The sequence below is a fragment of the Dendrobates tinctorius genome, unplaced genomic scaffold (assembly GCF_039654945.1).
Source record: "Dendrobates tinctorius isolate UK_male_01 unplaced genomic scaffold, ASM3965494v1 ptg000147l, whole genome shotgun sequence".
NCBI classification, from domain to species: Eukaryota; Metazoa; Chordata; class Amphibia; order Anura; family Dendrobatidae; genus Dendrobates; species Dendrobates tinctorius.
The window spans coordinates 23,906,522-23,924,775 of record NW_027361814.1 but is presented as its reverse complement, the minus strand read 5'-3'; the positions used below and the strand labels follow the sequence as shown (position 1 = coordinate 23,924,775).

Sequence of the window (18,254 nt, the reverse complement as noted above, 5' to 3'; positions counted from 1 at the left end):
TCTCGCTACATGTGACACCTCCAACCCGGCTCCCCGCTGGATATCGCTGATCGTGCGAGATAGTCCTGGTCCATTTCTCGTCGTCGGCTTCCTGCTGGCGCCGACGAGTGACTCCATGGACGCGGGAGGAAGTCGTCACCAGAGCTGCCGTCTGACAGGTGAGTACGACCGCCGACCGCTGCTACGTCACTGGTGAGATCTGCCTGTGTGGCAGCTCACTAGTGACCATTTAGCGATGCACCAGCGATCCTGACCTGGTCGTATCGTTGTCGGGATCGCTGGTGCATCGCTAAATGTAACGGGACCCTAAGGGCTCATACTCACTTGCGAGAGACTCACACGATTCTCGTGCAAGTCTCTCACATGAAAACCTGGCACTGCCGCTGGCACTCGGACCGGAGCGTGCGGCTACATGTATTTCTATGCAGCCGCACACTCCGGTCCAAGTGCCGGCGGCAGTGCCAGGTTTTCATGCGAGAGATTCACACGAGAATCTTGCGAGTCTCTTGCAAGTGAGTATGAGCCCTAACACTCAGTCTCACACTGACCAATGTCAGCATCCCTCCGCTCCGGTCTGTTGATGTCACATCAACAAATCACATCATCGCTGCTACCAATTACAGATCTCAGCAGTTCCACTGATGTAGTCAGCTAGAGACACAGAGCTCAGTGATTGGGGGTTTATTCTCCTTTTAAGGTTTCAATGTAAGCTTCATTCATACATGAGTTTTATGCGTTTTTTTGCTATTTTTTATAAACGCATTTTTATTTCTTGGGTCTTACTTTCCTATAAATACGTCTATGGGAAAACACATTAGAAAAAGACCATACTCAGAAAATCATGTAGTTGGAAAAAGCAAAAAACACAACACATAAGTAGTGATGATAGCAAAGTTCAGGGTCCGTACAGAACACCTACTGACCCCCAACACGGACTTCTACAGGAAGTCCGTGTTACTATTTGGGTTTGGCACTCCGTGCATGAAAGCACAAGAAACACAGATAGCTCTGATCAGCAGTAAGATCATTACGGAGTACCAGCAGCTGTGACCAGTGGTAAAAAGTATACCTTCAGTCACAGAGGTGTCGGCTGATGAGTGATTACTACTCCCATTAGCCTACGCCTGTTACCGCTAATAACAGTGAGAGTAGGTGCCGCTGATTGCAGTATTCATCAGCCAACACCTACGCTATAAATAAATAATAAAAAATGACGTCGGGTCTATCCATTTTTGATAAACAACATCGCAAAACTGACAGCTGCAAAAATAGAAATACCCCACGTAATTTTTTTTTAAACTTGATTTATTTATTTGCAGCGGCCAATGAATACTTAGATCAGCCGCACCTGTTTTCACTGTTATTAGCGGCAGCAGGTGTGGGCTGATGAGAGCAGTACTCTCTCATCAGCTGATGTCTGTGTGACTGGAGGTATACTTGTTACCGCCAATAGCAGCTGCTGGCTCACACTGTCATCTGACAGCCTTGGGAATCGCAGCTCTCGGACCGAACACCAGGGTGAGTATAATTTTAACTATTTATTATCTTTCAGGTTACATCGGGGACTTATCTACAGCATTACAGAATGCTGTAGATAAGCCCCTGATAGCGGTGGCTGCAGCTGATAGCCCAAAAATGGGGTGACAGATCCCCTTTAACACTCTTTATTTTTTCTACAAAAAGGGCAGAGGAGGGTGGTGGCTCGTGGGTGAGGGCTCCTGCTTTAGCCTGATGTCTTAGAGCTATACTTGTGATAATGAGAACAAGAGAAACATGCTTCATCTCCTGTGACCCATACACAATATTCATTTATATATTTCTCACTTTTAATATGAGATGAGATATGTGAAAAAAAGAAGGAAAGAGGAAGTGCTGGGATGTTTTGTGAATATTTTATGTTTAGCTAATAATTGTCACATCTCTTCAAAGATCTGATCCAGTGATACAGTATCTACTTCAGTTGCCAGGCACCACCCTAATCTCTCTGCGGGCTGCACTGGGGATTGAAGAGATGTTATAGCCAGTATCTCTGGATGGTAGAGACGCTGTCCAGCCAGGAATTAGTCTGGGTGTCTTGTTGTCCAGCAGCCCAGCAGGTCTGATCATCTTCCAGCTGTTGACAATGCAACAGAACCACACCTTACTTAAACTCCCAGCATTCTGCTGAAGTTGCCAGATCATGTGCATGGAAACTCTGGTGTTCTGTATGTATTCTGAATCCTGACATAGACCCAGTTTGAACCCTAATTTCATCCGTATCTGTTATTCTCTTCTCTCCTGACCTAGACTTGTCTGACAATGTTTTGACTGACCTGGAATCTGACCCAGGCTATGTCTGTACTTGCTCTGTCACTCGAGTTACTAACCCAACTAGATAAACCTCTCTTGGCTTTGGCTCGCTCATCTGGCCAGTAGCCACTTTGTGGAAGCAAACTAGGGGAACCCGTTGGAGTGCAGATGCCTGTGCAAGGGAAGGAAGCCTTGTTGAGCTAACGGCCTCTGAGTGAATTTACAATAATTACTTTTAATTACATTTTTTAAAGTACAAACATACTGTATGTGAAGAAATCAAAAATGTAATGATCCCACAAAATGAACCAAACTACAGTAGTTCTGTAGGTAATAAAGAAGGAAAGGACAAATAGAAGAAGTGTGACTTCAGGATCAGGTATATAATCATCACTAGACTTACATAAGAGAAAAACAGGTGATATTTAATCAGAACTATCTGCAAGGTTACTTCATTTTTTTACATGCATTAGAGCAATAAAAAACTCAGAGTAAAGTTAGACATGTCCATTAATAAGTAGCTGGGAAATTCCACTAATCTGTTTTACCTTGTTGGCTTGAAATCGTTATTTAAAGGCAACGTCTATGCTCGTAAGCATAACACCTCATACTTTCCTATCTATTTTCTTTTTTTTTTCAGCTTTAAGATCTGCTTAGGCAAATGGAAAATATTGCCTGAAATTTCAGAAGAGAAAAATTGATACAAATCGATAGTTTACGATAGAAATGGTAGGAATGAGGGCATGGCAATAGTTATAGAGCTCATCTGTCACGATCCATTTTTGGATTTGTGGCAGCTCTGGTTCCACTCAGTTAAAACATTTTTCCTTTCAGGCCATCTGGGTTAATGTCACTTTTCTCCGCTTGCAATCTGCAGTGCTGCTGGGTCAGTTGATGTGGGTGGTGACCACTCCCACCATCTTTTAAATAGTCACCTGATGCATGTCGGTGATAGAGCAATCTACAGTGTCCAAGTCGGAGTAAGGAGCTCTGTGGGGGCAGTTGTGCTTCTGCTGAGTTCGCTTTCCTGGTGCCTTTATTCTGTTGTACAGTGCTTTGCAGCAGAGAAAGCTAAGTGTTTATTTCCCAGTTCCTTTTGTGTATATCACTGTCCCCTGTGTTTGCATTATCTGTAAGTGGCTAGGCTAGTGCCCTACGCCGGCCAGTGCACTAGCCATGGCAGTGACATTGAGGGACGAGGTATCCTGACGGCGGTGGGGGGAAGAACACGCATAGGGCATTAGGTGAGTGCAGGGACAGGCTCAGGTTGGAGCTCAGGTGGTGATCATCCCTCATTCCCTATTGGTAGGACCTTCCTCTCACCTATACCATCCCCATTGTATGTGTTGTGCCATCCGCTGACCGACCACACGTTGGGTCATGTCACTTCGTCACACCATCTATTCAGGGTTGCCAACTCGATTTCTTTTTTTTTCTGCCCAGTTTACCAAAAAGTCACGGTCAAGCAATATTTTTTACGGACACATTGGAAAACCATAATAATGAATTATTATTCTGAGTGATACATGTCTAGATCCTATAATTCTGATATGAAGATATTAGCTGCATTCACTGTGAACTGAAAAATGATGATAATTACAGTCACAATAATCTGTATAAATTTCAACTCCTTAAAAAATCTTTGCAGACAGGACAAAGAAGGGCCCTACTACAGACTATCCTGGAATTTCTGACGGTTGGCAACCCTGTATCTATTATATAGAAATGATTTACATAGAAAGTATTTTATTTTTAAATGCATTATACTAGTGATCTTGTACTAATTATTTATCTTCCATTGGCCCTTCTGAGTAAGGCTAAATGCACACATCCGTGGAAATGTTACTAGCTGAGATTGACTGATTTTTTTTTCAGGTGTCATGTTGGTTGCACCCTAGTTGCATCAGTTTTTTCTCATGGTTTTTTTTCCACAGAAACAGGTGGACTGTCTGAACTTTTCTGACCCATTGAGTCTTAGGCTGTAGTTACACATCCGTATAAAATGTCCACGTGATACCCAATTTTTTATGTAACAGCACATAGACACCATGACTTAAATGGATCTTTTTGGACATCCATTAAAATGACGAATTTGAGAATATGATCCATGAAATTCTAATCATGTCCTATTCTGATCTGATTTTGAGGACCAGAATAGGACACTGTCATTTGGGCCATTTGATAAAGACTGATGCTGAGGACGCTCGTGCTATGCCAGTCTTTCTACAGTAGAAGGCACTGAATTTATTAAGAGGCTTGTGACGCCTAATAAATGCAGCTCCTCTTCTCAGTGTTGTGTGCCTCCGTGGGCCGCTGCAGAAATGCTACTCTAATCAAAGACTGAAGTAACATTTCTGTTTTCAAAATGCCGGTGTCAGGATCCTGTCAGCGCCGGCATGCAGCCTCCGCTGAGCAGGGACTCACCCGCACAGTAGGAAGGCCCAGGGTCAGGTACAGCAGGAAAGTACAGATACACAGGACCTGTGGACGCTGAAGTTTAGCAAGCAGTCACAGGACCTACTGTCATGTGACTGCAAGGGGCGGGGCTTAGCGTCCTGCTTCCAGAGATGGCAGGACACTATACAGAAATACTCAGAGTCAGGCAAAACGGAAGTCATACACAGAGATATCAGTAAAGTACCAGGGATGAGACAGAATGGATAGTCAGGGCCAAGCAGAAGTCAAAACCAAACAGACATAGAAGGTACCAAGCAGAATCCAAAGCGATATCCGGAGAACAGACCGAGTCATACACAGAGTATCAAGCAACCAGAACACAGCACAAACACTCAGGGGTCACCACACAATGCCAAGGGCGAAAGTATAACTGACAGGGATGGGAGCGTCCTGAGGCTATATGAAGCCTCTCCCAGTACCAGGGAGAGGCCACAATCATAGCCCCAGGTGTGCTGGTAAGCCTGCACTGGGATCACAACCTTTAACCCCAGAAATGCCAGTCATCAGCACTGGTTCCAGACATTAACCCCACGTGTGCGAGTCAAACCCGCACTGAGATCATGACAGCCGGCACATTTGATGCAATTGACAGGCAGGCATGGTCATGCTCCACCCTGCCCTGGCTCCTCCCAAGTTCTGGCCATTTTGTTGGAACTGATTCAAACTGGTGTGAAAATGCCAAAAAATATTTTGTGTAACTTCCCATTGTGCAAAAACTTTTCAAAACCTTTAAGCCATTTTTCTGGTATACAAGCTTTGATGAATAGGCCCCAATGGGTCTGTGTGCTCTTTGATTAAAAAACAAGGCAGCACACAATCACTTCATATGGATTTGTGAATGCAGCCTTCGCAATGGATCAGTTAAAAATGAATAATAGTAAGGCTTCCTTTACACTTGCCGTGTTTTTGCTGGACGTTTTTGTGGCCTCAATGCATTTCTATGAGTCCGCAAAAACGACACGCAAAAATTAGTGGGAAGGCCATGCTCGATATTTTTCACGGCTTACGGACACGGCCAAAATGCATTTCAATGGTACAGCAACAACAACGTTAAGTTGTTTTTGCGGTACACCATATTTGCGGATTCCTGCTATTTGTTATAACAGGGAAAAACGGCGATCTGAGGTTTTTTGCAGCCGTCAAACAAGGACTCCATAGTTCGCGCGTGAGCAAGGCAATCTTGCTTCGCGCATGCGCAGTATGCTTTGCCCAACTGCGGGCAAAGCCGAAAATCATTACTGCACATGCGCCGGTACACTACGTCCCAGAATTATTTAGCTGTGTTCCGGGACATAGTGTACCGGCGCATGCGCAGTAATGATTTTCGGCTTTGCCCGCAGTTGGGCAAAGCATACTGCGCGTGCACGAAGCAAGATTGCTTTGCGCATGTGTGAACTATGGAGTCGAACTACTAGAATTCTGGAAAAGATCACGGACGGGGGCCACGGATGCGGTGGAGAAAAAAAGAAGAAACACCGCCCATCGGACCGGACACAGGCCATTTACATAGGCCGCCAACTTCCGGTGACAGATTCCCTTTAAAGACTTGCAATAATTTAAGACTCCCTTGGATCTTTTACATTGGGACCCAGGAGCTTCAAGTTACGCCCTTGCCCAGCAGACTACAATAACTTATCAGGGGGTCCACCGGGGTTCTGTCATTTTGATCTTGCTATTCTTTCAATACTTTTTGTAAAATCTGCCGTTGTAGCTTCTAACGCAAGTATGAACATGGCCTTTGAGATCTGTCATATGAAAAATTAAGCACAGGGCCTTGGAACATTTAATTGTGGACACCGATTTTCTATTTTCTGATGACAGAGGTGTGTCTGCTCGATTGTTCCAGCTGCAATATGACCAGAGGCCGCACGAAAACTATTTAATAAAAATACTGTGAAATGAAATGATGGTTCCGAGTTTAATCCCATGACCTCATCTACATCTCAGGCAAAGATGAAGGGGCAAAGAAATTGGTTTAAATTACAGCTTGCCGGAGCAATCATTTTATGTTTAATTCTGTGAATGTAGTTCTACCCTTCCACTTGCTTTTATGAGCAAAAGCTGTTTGATGGCAAGATGACAACATAATAGTTCCCAGATAAATAAAATCAATGTAAAATAAGATTGCAATTACATATCAAATATCGATTTTAAATTGGCCTTTTCTAAATTAACTCACTTGTAATCAGGTTAATATACCACTAGTGATGATTTGCACCTGAATATTACTGCCAATGGATGACTAAAATGAGCTAAATCCACCCAGTAGCTCAAAAAGCTACCTCAGACAGACTTGATGCTAGCCACTCTGTCTAGCAGATCCGAGAAGTACCTGGGGATTTACCCATTAACACCTACAGGTACCTGGACTTCCACGAATTTCAGGGCCTCATACTGGCAAAATTTTTAGGGCCCCTTTGAGACTCCGCCCAGGCTCCACCCCAGCTCCGCCTCCACCCATTGAACTTTCCACAATCCCACTGCCAACTCTTGGAAAAACTCCACTTCTGCACCACGTCCTCACCAATCACACATTATCAATTCCCATCAAATACCATATCACATACATAGCCAACAGCTTTTGTTTTGGCCAAAAGATTTTTTCATCCACCACCACAACAAGGCAGACTCTTTTGGGATGGTAATACTCTACTCTAACCTATTAAACATTTTTTTAAATATCCAATACTCTTTTTAGGTTCATTTTTATTTTTTTTCTTCAAGGGAATATGTCACATACATTTTTTTAAATGACCAATAAAACCATATGTAAGGGACAAATACCACCACACCATGGCCAGACCACATATTACCAACACATAGTGACCAAATAATACCACAATCAAGAGACAAATACCATCAGACCATGGCTGGACCACATATTACCACCACATAGTGACCGAATACAGGGGACAAATACCAACACACCATGACCAGACAAAATATTACCACCATATAGTGAACGGATAATAATGATGAACTGAAAGGATCTGCCATGTAGTGTATGTCTGAATAATGTTCCACTGTTGAAAAGAAAAAATTGAGACCCAGCGGTGGCTTCCAGAAAAGGAACGGTGACAGTGCATGTGCCGCTCTCTCCATTCATTTCTATAGGAACTCCAAAAACTTCTGAATGACCCTGGAGGGACCTTTATGTATGTAACATAGATGATATATCCCATCAACATGCTATAAATATCCCTGATGGGAGAGGGAACTTTCTAATTATATGGTCAAAATATACAGCTATACACCTGTACTTTAGTCAGAGATAAGTATACACTAATATAACCAATTCTACCCCCATAAAGTGGCCATATTATGCTCAGATAGCAGGTCTGTGCAGGCAGTCAGCAGAGGATTATTACCCTCTGGACTTTACAAGAGTCCACAGCACTGATCAGACTGTTCTTGGGTGAGATAACAAGGACCTTTCTGCTGTCTTCACTTGTCTTTGTTAGTGGATACTTGGAAACAATTATGGAGCCCTTTCTGTATTGTGTCTTTCCTCTGTCATTTCTCCTGAAAATATATGAATAAACTGACAAATGGTTGATTCATCTGTGTCCCTACCAGTCTAACCTTGGCTGATCACTGCTGACAGTATCAGACTGTATGGACACATCTTATTTAGGAGGAGAATGGTCATCCCAAGCAGTCAGTTATCCCTGGGATACAGATTTTGCAATGCAATTGATTGATTTAACCCATTGAGTGAAAGTTGAAGCTCTAAGAATTGCATGGCATGCAGCAAATTGCTTTGTAAAGCAGCTGTAGCCCTATAGGTAACATCAGGTTGTGCCTGCTTAGACCTGGCGCTATACACACATTTCCAGGTGTAACAACAGAGGAACTGCGCAAAAAAGCATCTACTGGCATTTTATATTAACCCCTTAACCTGGGGAACTTTTTTTCGGTTTTGCGTTTTCATTTTTTGCTCCCCTTCTTCCCAGAGCCATTACTTTTTTATTTTTCCGCCAATATGACCACTATGAGCAATTGCTTTTTTGCGGGATGAGTTGTACTTTTGAACATTTTGGTTTTACCATGTCGTGTACTAAAAAACGGGAAAAAAATTTCAAGTGCGCTGAAATTGCAAAAAAAAGTCCAATCCCACACTTGTTTTTTGTTTGGCTTTTTTGCTGGGTTCACTAAATGTTAAAACTATCCTGCCAGTATGATTCTCCAGGTCATTACGCGTTCATAGACACCAAACATGTCTAGGTTCTTTTTTATTTAAGTGGTGACAAAAAATTCCAAACTTTTGTTAAAAAAAAAAAATTCCACCATTTTCCGATACCCGTAGGGTCTATATTTTTCATGATCTCAGGTTGGGTGAGGGCTTATTTTTTGCGTGCCGGGCTGATGTTTTTATTGATACCAACTTGGCGCAGATACGTTCTTTTGATTGCCGTTATTGCATTTTAATGCAATGTTGAGGCAACCCAAAAAAACGTAATTCTGGCAATTTGACTTTTTTCTGTCTACGCCGTTTAGCGATCGGGTTAATCCTTTTTTTTATTGATAGATCGGGCGATTCTGAACGAGACGATACCAAATGAGTATGTTTGTTTTTATTTTTATTGTTTCATTTTGAATGGGGCGAAAGGGGGGTGATTTGAACTTTTATATTTTTTTTAATTTATATTTTTAAAAACATTTTTTTTTTACTTTTGGCATGCTTCAATAGTGTCCATGGGAGGCTAGAAGCTGCAACAACCCTATCGGCTCAACTACATAGAGGCGATGATCAGTTTGCCTCTATGTAGCTGAATTACTGACTTGCTATGAGCGCCGACCAATGGGTGGCGCTGACAGCAATCCGGCACTGACAACCAGGAGACCTCTGGTTGCCAGTTTTCTGCTAAAAAATGCACAGGGTGGGCAGGAAAAAAGCTACGCACATATTGGCATTTTTGATGCATTCATTTAAAAAGGTAAAAGAAATGCAGCAAAAACACTGGAAGAATTGACACGCTGAAATTTTTTTAAAAGAACGCACAACACAAGAAAAAAATATTTTGCGGCTACTGTAAAATGCTCACTTATATATACATACAGTATACAGGTACACGACGTCTGCTCACGCTTTATGGATGAGGTGGATTATTAAAGACACGACTCTTTGAGGGAGATAATTCATGAACATACACACATAGTGTGCTGGCATTGCAGCACAGAACGCAGCACTCATATGCAGACATGGCCACTCCATAGTCACTCTACGCTGGTAGCATATTGTGTGTGTGTATGTATATACACTCACTGGCCACTTTATTAGGTACACCATGCTAGTAACGGGTTGGACCCCCTTTTGCCTTCAGAACTGCCTCAATTCTTCGTGGCAGAGATTCAACAAGGTACTGGAAGCATTCCTCAGAGATTTTGGACCATATTGACATGATGGCATCACACAGTTGGTGCAGATTTGTCGGCTGCACATCCCTGATGCGAATCTCCCGTTCCACCACATCCCAAAGATGCTCTATTGGATTGAGATCTGGTGACTGAGGAGGCCATTTGAGTACAGTGAACTCATTGTCATGTTCAAGAAACCAATCTGAGATGATTCGAGCTTTATGACATGGCGCATTATCCTGCTGAAAGTAGCCATCAGATGTTGGGTACATTGTGGTCATAAAGGGATGGACATGGTCAGCAACAATACTCAGGTAGGCTGTGGCGTTGCAATGATGCTCAATTGGTACCAAGGGGCCCAAAGAGTGCCAAGAAAAAATTCCCCACACCATGACACCACCACCACCAGCCTGAACCGTTGATACAAGGCAGGATGGATCCATGCTTTCATGTTGTTTACGCCAAATTCTGACCCTACCATCCGAATGTCGCAGCAGAAATCGAGACTCATCAGACCAGGCAACGTTTTTCCAATCTTCTACTGTCCAATTTCGATGAGCTTGTGCAAATTGTAGCCTCAGTTTCCTGTTCTTAGCTGAGAGGAGTGGTACCCGGTGTGGTCTTCTGCTGCTGTAGCCCATCTGCCTCAAAGTTCGACGCACTGTGCGTTCAGAGATGCTCTTCTGCCTACCTTGGTTGTAACGGGTGGCAATTTGAGTCACTGTTGCCTTTCTATCAGCTCGAACCAGTCTGCCCATTCTCCTCTGACCTCTGGCATCAACAAGGCATTTCCGGCCACAGAACTGCCGCTCACTGGATTTTTTTTCTTTTTCGGACCATTCTCTGTAAACCCTAGAGATGGTTGTGCGTGAAAATCCCAGTAGATCAGCAGTTTCTGAAATACTCAGACCAGCCCTTCTGGCACCAACAATCATGCCACGTTCAAAGGCACTCAAATCACCTTTCTTCCCCATACTGATGCTCGGTTTGACCTGCAGGAGATTGTCTCGACCATGTCTACATGCCTAAATGCACTGAGTTGCCGCCATGTGATTGGCAGATTAGAAATTAAGTCTTAACACACAGTTGGACAGGTGTACCTAATAAAGTGGCCAGTGAGTGTGTGTGTATATATATATATATATATATATATATATATACACACACACACTGTGCACTATACATTATGCACAATATATACTACAGATACACTGTTACATATACAAGGATCATCTGCAGTACATCCAGACACACTCATTTATAAACAAGAAAATACAGCTGAGTTGCATCAGCAAGGCGTTTGCTAACTGGAAGAGTGAGCCTGAGGCAAGGATGGTCAAACTAGCTGAGCCAATAACAAAGGATAGAATCATGAAGCAAGAAATATCTGGGGTAGGATACAAGAAGGGATAATGGAAGAATCGTAGTCAGAGTCAAAAGCCGAGTCAGGTTCAGGACCAGCAGCAGAGCACAAGGAATAAACCAAGAAACAATTAGCAACTCACAGCAGGATGTTGGGAGTTTATGTATGGTGTGGTGCTGCTTTATTAGCCACAGCAGCCAGCTGAGTACTCCTGCTGAGCTGCTAGATCAAACACACACCCATTCTGTATGACAGACTGGGTGGCACCACAGGTCATGACCACATCAATATCTCTGGCTGGACAGAGCCACAATGTCTCCTCCATCACCAGAGCCACTCGCAGGTTGAATATGGTGATGCCTGGCAACAAAGCTTGATCTTGCTGGGCCTGGGTAAAGATTTAACAGCGGTATAACATAAATGAGAAGGCCGGAGCGGAGCCGTCCTCCCCCCTCCCACGGCGTGAGGCTTCACGAACGGCTTTCCCCAGACTCTGCTCCGGAGCCCCTCTCGGGACCCTCAGGCCGGGCGCCTTTTAGATCTCGAGCCAGCCAGCCCCGGCCTGGGAGGAATCCGCACGCCAGGCAAGGCCCTGCGGCGGTGTCCAGGCCGCCGCCTCGTGCTGCTGAGGGTCGGAGCTACCACGCACTGGGCAAAGTCCAAGGCTTACTGCTGCGGAGGGCTGCGCTTGCAATGTGCCACCCAGGCAGCCTGCCTCAGTGAGAAGGAATGATGGTGGGAATGCGGCTTGCGGACCGGCAGGGGGGCGCTGTCCAAGCGGGGCAGGTGGACCTGGCTCCTGCAGACTTGCCGGGGGTTACCACCCTGCTCCGAGGGATTCTTCTGGGGTGGCCCTGTGTGCTGGGCAGCAGATGTGTGATGCGGGCATGGATACAGGGGATTTTTTAACCCAGGCTACGGTTACACCTGCTTCCCAGCGGTCGGGATATTCTCTAGTATTGTGGGCCCAGAGCTCTGGGATGCTGTCCATTAATGAGAGTCCTGGACCTTTGCATCAGGAGGAAGTTGGCGTACCTGCCAGGGACGGCGCCAGGGACGTGTCTTTGGATCCAAACTTTCCAGCTGGAGGGCCCACAGCTCCCTCGCAGCCTGATGAATACACTGCTATATCTCGTCTATGTCAACCTCTTCTGTCTTCTTCGGTTATGAGTGAGGGTCCACTGGGTGAGGATAATAGTGCTATGGGGTCGGGTGTGTGTGGGAATCTATTACCGTCGGTGTTCGGGACATATTGGCAGATGTGCGGAACTTACTTTCCCGTTTGGATTGCAGTATTGTTGCCGCGGGTCATCTAGCGGCATGGGTCGGTCAGCAGGGTAGTGGATACATGTGGCCTAATAGGGAGCTCTCAGGGAGATTAGTCGACCCCGTTTTGGTGTCCATACAGATGGAGAAGAAGAGAGAATGTCGAGTGCATTTGCATGATAGGGCGCACGGGAAAGTGTATGTGTGCTTTGAAGGTCCGTTGGGGGCGCATTTGAAGAAAGAGGTTAGGGAGCGTATCTGAAAAGGCGAGTATGTTGAGATTTTTTCCCTTCTTCCTCTTGAAAAATTTAATTTGGACAAAAGCAAAAAAATGACAGTAAAAAAGAGGAAGAAGAGAAGCGTAGGTGGCGCTTGATTCCACAGACGCTTGTCAACTGGCTGCTAGCTTTCGCCATCTTGGCAAGTGTCATAGGCGAGAAGGCGCCTGAGAATTGCTCCACTTTATTTTGTTACATGGACTCTATTGGGGAGGCTCATAGGGTTTATGGTGGGCAGGCATGGCTCAGATATGACAAACAATTTTGACAGAGAAAGGCTGTCCGGCCAGCGACTCGGTGGGACCAAAAGGATATTGGCCTTTGGATGCGAGTCACAGAGCAAAATAAATTTGATCATTCCTTTCAAGGGGGGGCTGGGAGCACCAGCCAGGTTAATAGTCACCCCAACATGGCATGGGCAGGAGGGCAGGGTCAGTCAGGGGGTCACAAATTGGGCCTGTGCTAGCAATTTAATGATGGGCAATGCAAGTTTGGAGCGAACTGCAAATTTAAGCACCTCTGCTCCAACTGTAGTGGGGCCTCCCACGGGGCCTCAAAGTGCCTTAAGAAAGGCAAGCCGAAGTTCGGAGGTGGTAATTCCCAAGGAGAAGACGCCAGTGAGACTGAAAAGGATGATCCCTTATCTAAATAGATATCCGGACAGGGACAAAGCAGCCTTGCTGTTCTCGGGTTTTTCGGGATGGTTTTGTTATCCCCCTGCCCCCTTTGTTATACCACGGGTGCTTAAGAATTTGCGTTCTACAGTGGTGCATAGCGCAGTTGTTTCTGAAAAATTGGGGAAAGAAGTAGCGCTGGGCCGCATGGTGGGACTGTTTGTTGTTCCTCCCTTTTCGGATATAGTGTTTTCCCCTCTGGGCGTATAATGCAGCCCCTCACAGTATAGTGCAGCCCCCACACACAGTATAATGCAGCCCCCCACACATAGTATAATGCAGCCCCCCCACACACACAGTATAGTGCAGTCCCCCCCCACACACACAGTATAGTGCAGTCCCCCATGCACTGTATAGAGCAGCATATACACACAGTATAATGCAGTCCACAACACTAACAGTATAGTGCAGTCCCCCCACACAGTATAGTGCTGAAAACATACACGCACACACTATAATGCATACACACACACTAGAATGCATTCACACACATTCACACACACAGTATGGTGCAGCAGACACACACACACACACAATGCTTGCCTCTCCTTGTTCCTCCCGCTCTGCTTTCTGCACTCTGCAGAGCATCTCAGCTCCTCTGCTGGCACATGCAGAGTCAGAGGCAAAGGGGGAGTGATGGGAGAGGGAGTGTCAGGTGATGCTCTCTCCTCCATCTCTGCTTTCAACTGTATCGGCATTTATGATGCCAATAACTTGAATGTGGGGAGGGGGCGGTGTCAGGCTCCTCTTACTAACGAGACCCAGAGCGGCTGTGTGATGCGCTGCTATTAGCTGCATGCCACTGGCTGGGTCCCCTGGGGAGCGGGGACCCTAGGCAACTGCCTGATCTGCTTGCCCCTAACACCGGTCCTGACAATGACAGCATATATACACAGAATGATCTATTACAGTTTTATTCTGTAATATACGCATATTATTCTGTGAGTTTATGGTCTGCTTGTCAAAACATAGTTTTAAATGACCACCTATAGGCAGATATCTAACAATCAGCAGTTGTTTGAGGCTGCTTGTTTGCTAACGCAAATGTACCCTTGTCTCGTTACATAGTACTATTGAAAAAAGACAAATTTCCATAAAGTTCTACTGAGGGATGAGAAGGAATAAAGTGAATCGACATAAATTCAACCATAATGCATGATGCAGATTTTCCATCTTGATTCCAAGTATAAATCAACTTTCAGAAAAGTAATTCTATGCATTTTCATTTTTTGTAAACCTGCCTGAAGATGGAGCCTCTGTGCTCTGAGAGTTTGCAAATATAATTTTTCTAGTTAGCTATCACTCCAAGAATATTTTTGCATTTTTGGGCATAAAAGTGTTTATATCCATTTTGCTCTAAAAAAGCATTTACGTCCTTTTTGAAATCAATGACTATTCCCGCTGTGACCACCTCCTGAGGTCGACTTTTTCACAGATTAATAGTTCTTATTGTAAAGAAGGCCTTGTCTCCTCTGGAGATTGATTTTTTTCCACCCATTGGTTTTGAAGGGGTTTTACATGAAACAGGTTTTGACCATATTTTTTGTATGTCTCTTTTATGTATTTGTGCAAGTTAATCATGTTCCCCCTAAAATGTCTCTTCTCAAGACTAAATCAATTTAAGTATTTTGATATTTTCTTATAAATAACATCATCCATGCCTCTTATCAGTTCTGTGGCTCTTCTTCTAACTCCAGTGCATCCTTTCTAAGATTCACACTAACACTTTGTAAATTGGTAATATTATGTCCCTGCCCTGCAAGTTCACACATTTTTTAATAAAATGTCTAACTTGTGGAAAGTGACATGCCTGGCATACCATTGTAAGGAGACTTGTAGTCCATGCAATGCCCCTCTGGGAAATTAAATATATAAATTTTCTCTTCAGAGAGGAAGAGGAATTTAACTTTAGTGCCACCTATTAGAACTAGCAATCCTACAAGTCGCTATCGACACTTTTAACAAGCCTTGCCAGCCACATAACTTATGATAAAAGCCAAACCATAATCTCAATTTGCAGACACGTGTTCCAATGTATTGCCCTTCCTCAGTACAAAGCATGAGATCTGATTTGGCTGAATAAGAGGCCTCTGATTGGGGTCTAAGGGGCAACATTTCTCCTTGTGGAGAGTGACATCCAGGGTATGGAGACTTATAGGCTCCTTTAATAAGCACATTCCATTAATATGCTAGCTTTAGAAGTAGCTGATTGACATTGCATGCTGTTATTTAGTTTGTGACCGACAAGTACATCCAGATCCTTCTCTACAAGTGACTCTCCTAATTTTACTCACCATAGAACATATAGTGTCCTAATTTTATAAGTGCTCAGATGCAAAACTTTACATTTATCCACAATGAATCTTATCTGCCAAGTGGATGCCTAAACAATAAGTTTGAACAAATCAGCTTGTTACTTCTAAAGCTCTTCCATAAACTGCACTATACTACATAGCCTGTGTCATCTGCAAAAATAGAAATAACACTATTAATCTAGTATTTTATATAATTAATAAATAACTTAATAATAAAGGACTAGTGATGAGCAAGTATACTTGTTGCTCGGGTTTTCCCGAGCGTGCGCGGGTGATTTAGTGTTTGTTGATGCAGCTGCATGATTTGCGGCTGCTGGACAGGCTGAATACATGTGAAGAATGCCTGTTTGTTAGGGAATCACCACATGTATTCATGCTGTCCAGCAATCCCTTTCATTTCCAAGAATTGAAGAAATGGGGTATATTTAGGACCCTAAAGAAAAGGTCTCCAAAGAGTGGGTGGGAGTTGTAGATTTGGATCCGCTGGAGGACCGCCACTCTAAAGGCCCTGTTACACATAATGATGTCCCAGCGATCCCACCAATGATCCAACATGGGTGGGATCACTGGGAAATCGTTAGGCTGATCGCTGGTGAGCTGTCACATAGACAGCCCCTCCAGCGATCAGGACCAGCGAGCAAGCTGGTTTCCAATGTAAACAGCAGGTATCTAAGAGCCGCGCGGCTCTTGGATACCCGCTGTTTACCCTAGATGCCAGCGTGGACGCTGGTTTCAAACGTAAATAGCGGGTATCCAAGAGCCGCGCGGCTCTTAGTTACCCAATGTTTACGTTGGAAACCAGCGTCCAGCGTTGCTGATCGTTGGTCTTTCGCTGCCACACGCAGAGATGCGTGCTGGCCAGCGGGAGACCTACTATCAAAAAATGGCCCAGGACGATCCTGCACGATCAGCAGGGGGGCCGGTCGCTGATCCCCATCACACACAGCGATATCGCTGTAGAGAGCGCTGATGTGTCACAAAATCAGCGATCTCGCTGGCGATCTCGCTGTGTGTGACGGGGCCCTAAGAGTACCTTAGCCATGCATATTGTTGACTATTTTTCAGTATAGCAAAGTCATGTATAAGTACAAGATGGGACTGCTACTTTTAATTACTGTTAATGTAATTATCAGATACTCTGGTATAGTAAAAACAAAGATATGTTAAAAAATGCACTAACTTCAAGGAAACCAAAGATATACATATCTATAGGAGACATACCATGTAGACTTTTCTTTGGCTTGGCCTTTACGCATTATCTTTCTAGTCTTCTATCCTATGCTGATATTCATCAGCTGAGAGGTGTAATATCTCAGTGTTGCCGGTCCGGGTGCACTACGATCCTCTCCACAGTCACAAACAAAAGACTATTTGCCCGATCTATTTGATCAATTTGTAACTAGAAGAAGCCAAACTTTGCTTCATACTTCCTCATTTTTGCACGTTAATGATTACTTACAGCAAAGTTAATCCTAATCGGTAATGCAGCTTTGTTCAATCGTCAGCTTCGGTCATAAATGTAACTTCATTATGCTTAGTGAATGTTGGTATTTTAGCTATCCCTATAGTCATCCAGAATATTAGATGGAAGTTGGACGATTTTTACTTCTTGTGTGAAAGTATTGGTCTTTTCAACAACTAGATATCTTTTTAAAGAGATGGTTGGATGTGATAAGGTTGGGTTTTGGGTTATTTGTTTTTTACAGTGGTTTTGGCTGATCTCTATGGATTTTGGAAAAGGCAAAATAGTTTGACTTCCTGCAAATTTCAATCTTGGTAAATCTCAACTACCACAAGAAAATATGTTTTTTTCCCATTTCATTAATGCCATTGCTAAAAGGAGTTTATGGGTAAAGCTGTCATGGATGGTACTATGGTGTCTACTAGATGTGTAAGTATGTGGCTGCTTTAGTAATTTGTGGTGATGCTAAAGAAGCACACCTCCTCCCATCAAAGTTTTTATCCACTTACCATATTGCAGTCATCATATTATATAGCACTGTGTACTTACAATTGCTCATTTTACCTTTCTACCCATATAATGCTTCTCTTTTCTCTGCTCTATGTAGAAATCGGAATTCTGCTGTCCCTTCATGAGTCATCACCCTTTTCAACTCCTGATCCAGCTGCTTGGCTCCTCCCCCTGTCAGGGGCTTTTGCGGTGATGATTCATTCAGGGAAAATTGACCTCCTGTTTCTACATAGAGCTTAGAAGGACTCAACTAGTCAATATTTAATCAGGTGATGTCATAGA

General features: G+C 44.0%; 1 protein-coding gene across 4 annotated transcripts in view; it reads right to left on the bottom strand.

Moving 5' to 3' along the window:
- Nucleotides 1–18,254, bottom strand: part of BLNK (B cell linker) — a 383,923-nt gene that overhangs the window by 174,308 nt on the left and 191,361 nt on the right. For 2 of the 4 annotated variants that reach the window (XM_073546534.1, XM_073546537.1), the window contains exon 1: nucleotides 17,222–17,368. The exons of the other annotated variants lie outside the window; for them this stretch is intronic. In XM_073546534.1, coding sequence (XP_073402635.1) covers nucleotides 17,222–17,256 — 35 coding nt within the window. In that variant the 5' untranslated portion in view covers nucleotides 17,257–17,368. Of the gene's footprint in view, nucleotides 1–17,221; nucleotides 17,369–18,254 lie in introns of those variants that run through there. 4 annotated transcript variants of the gene reach the window in all.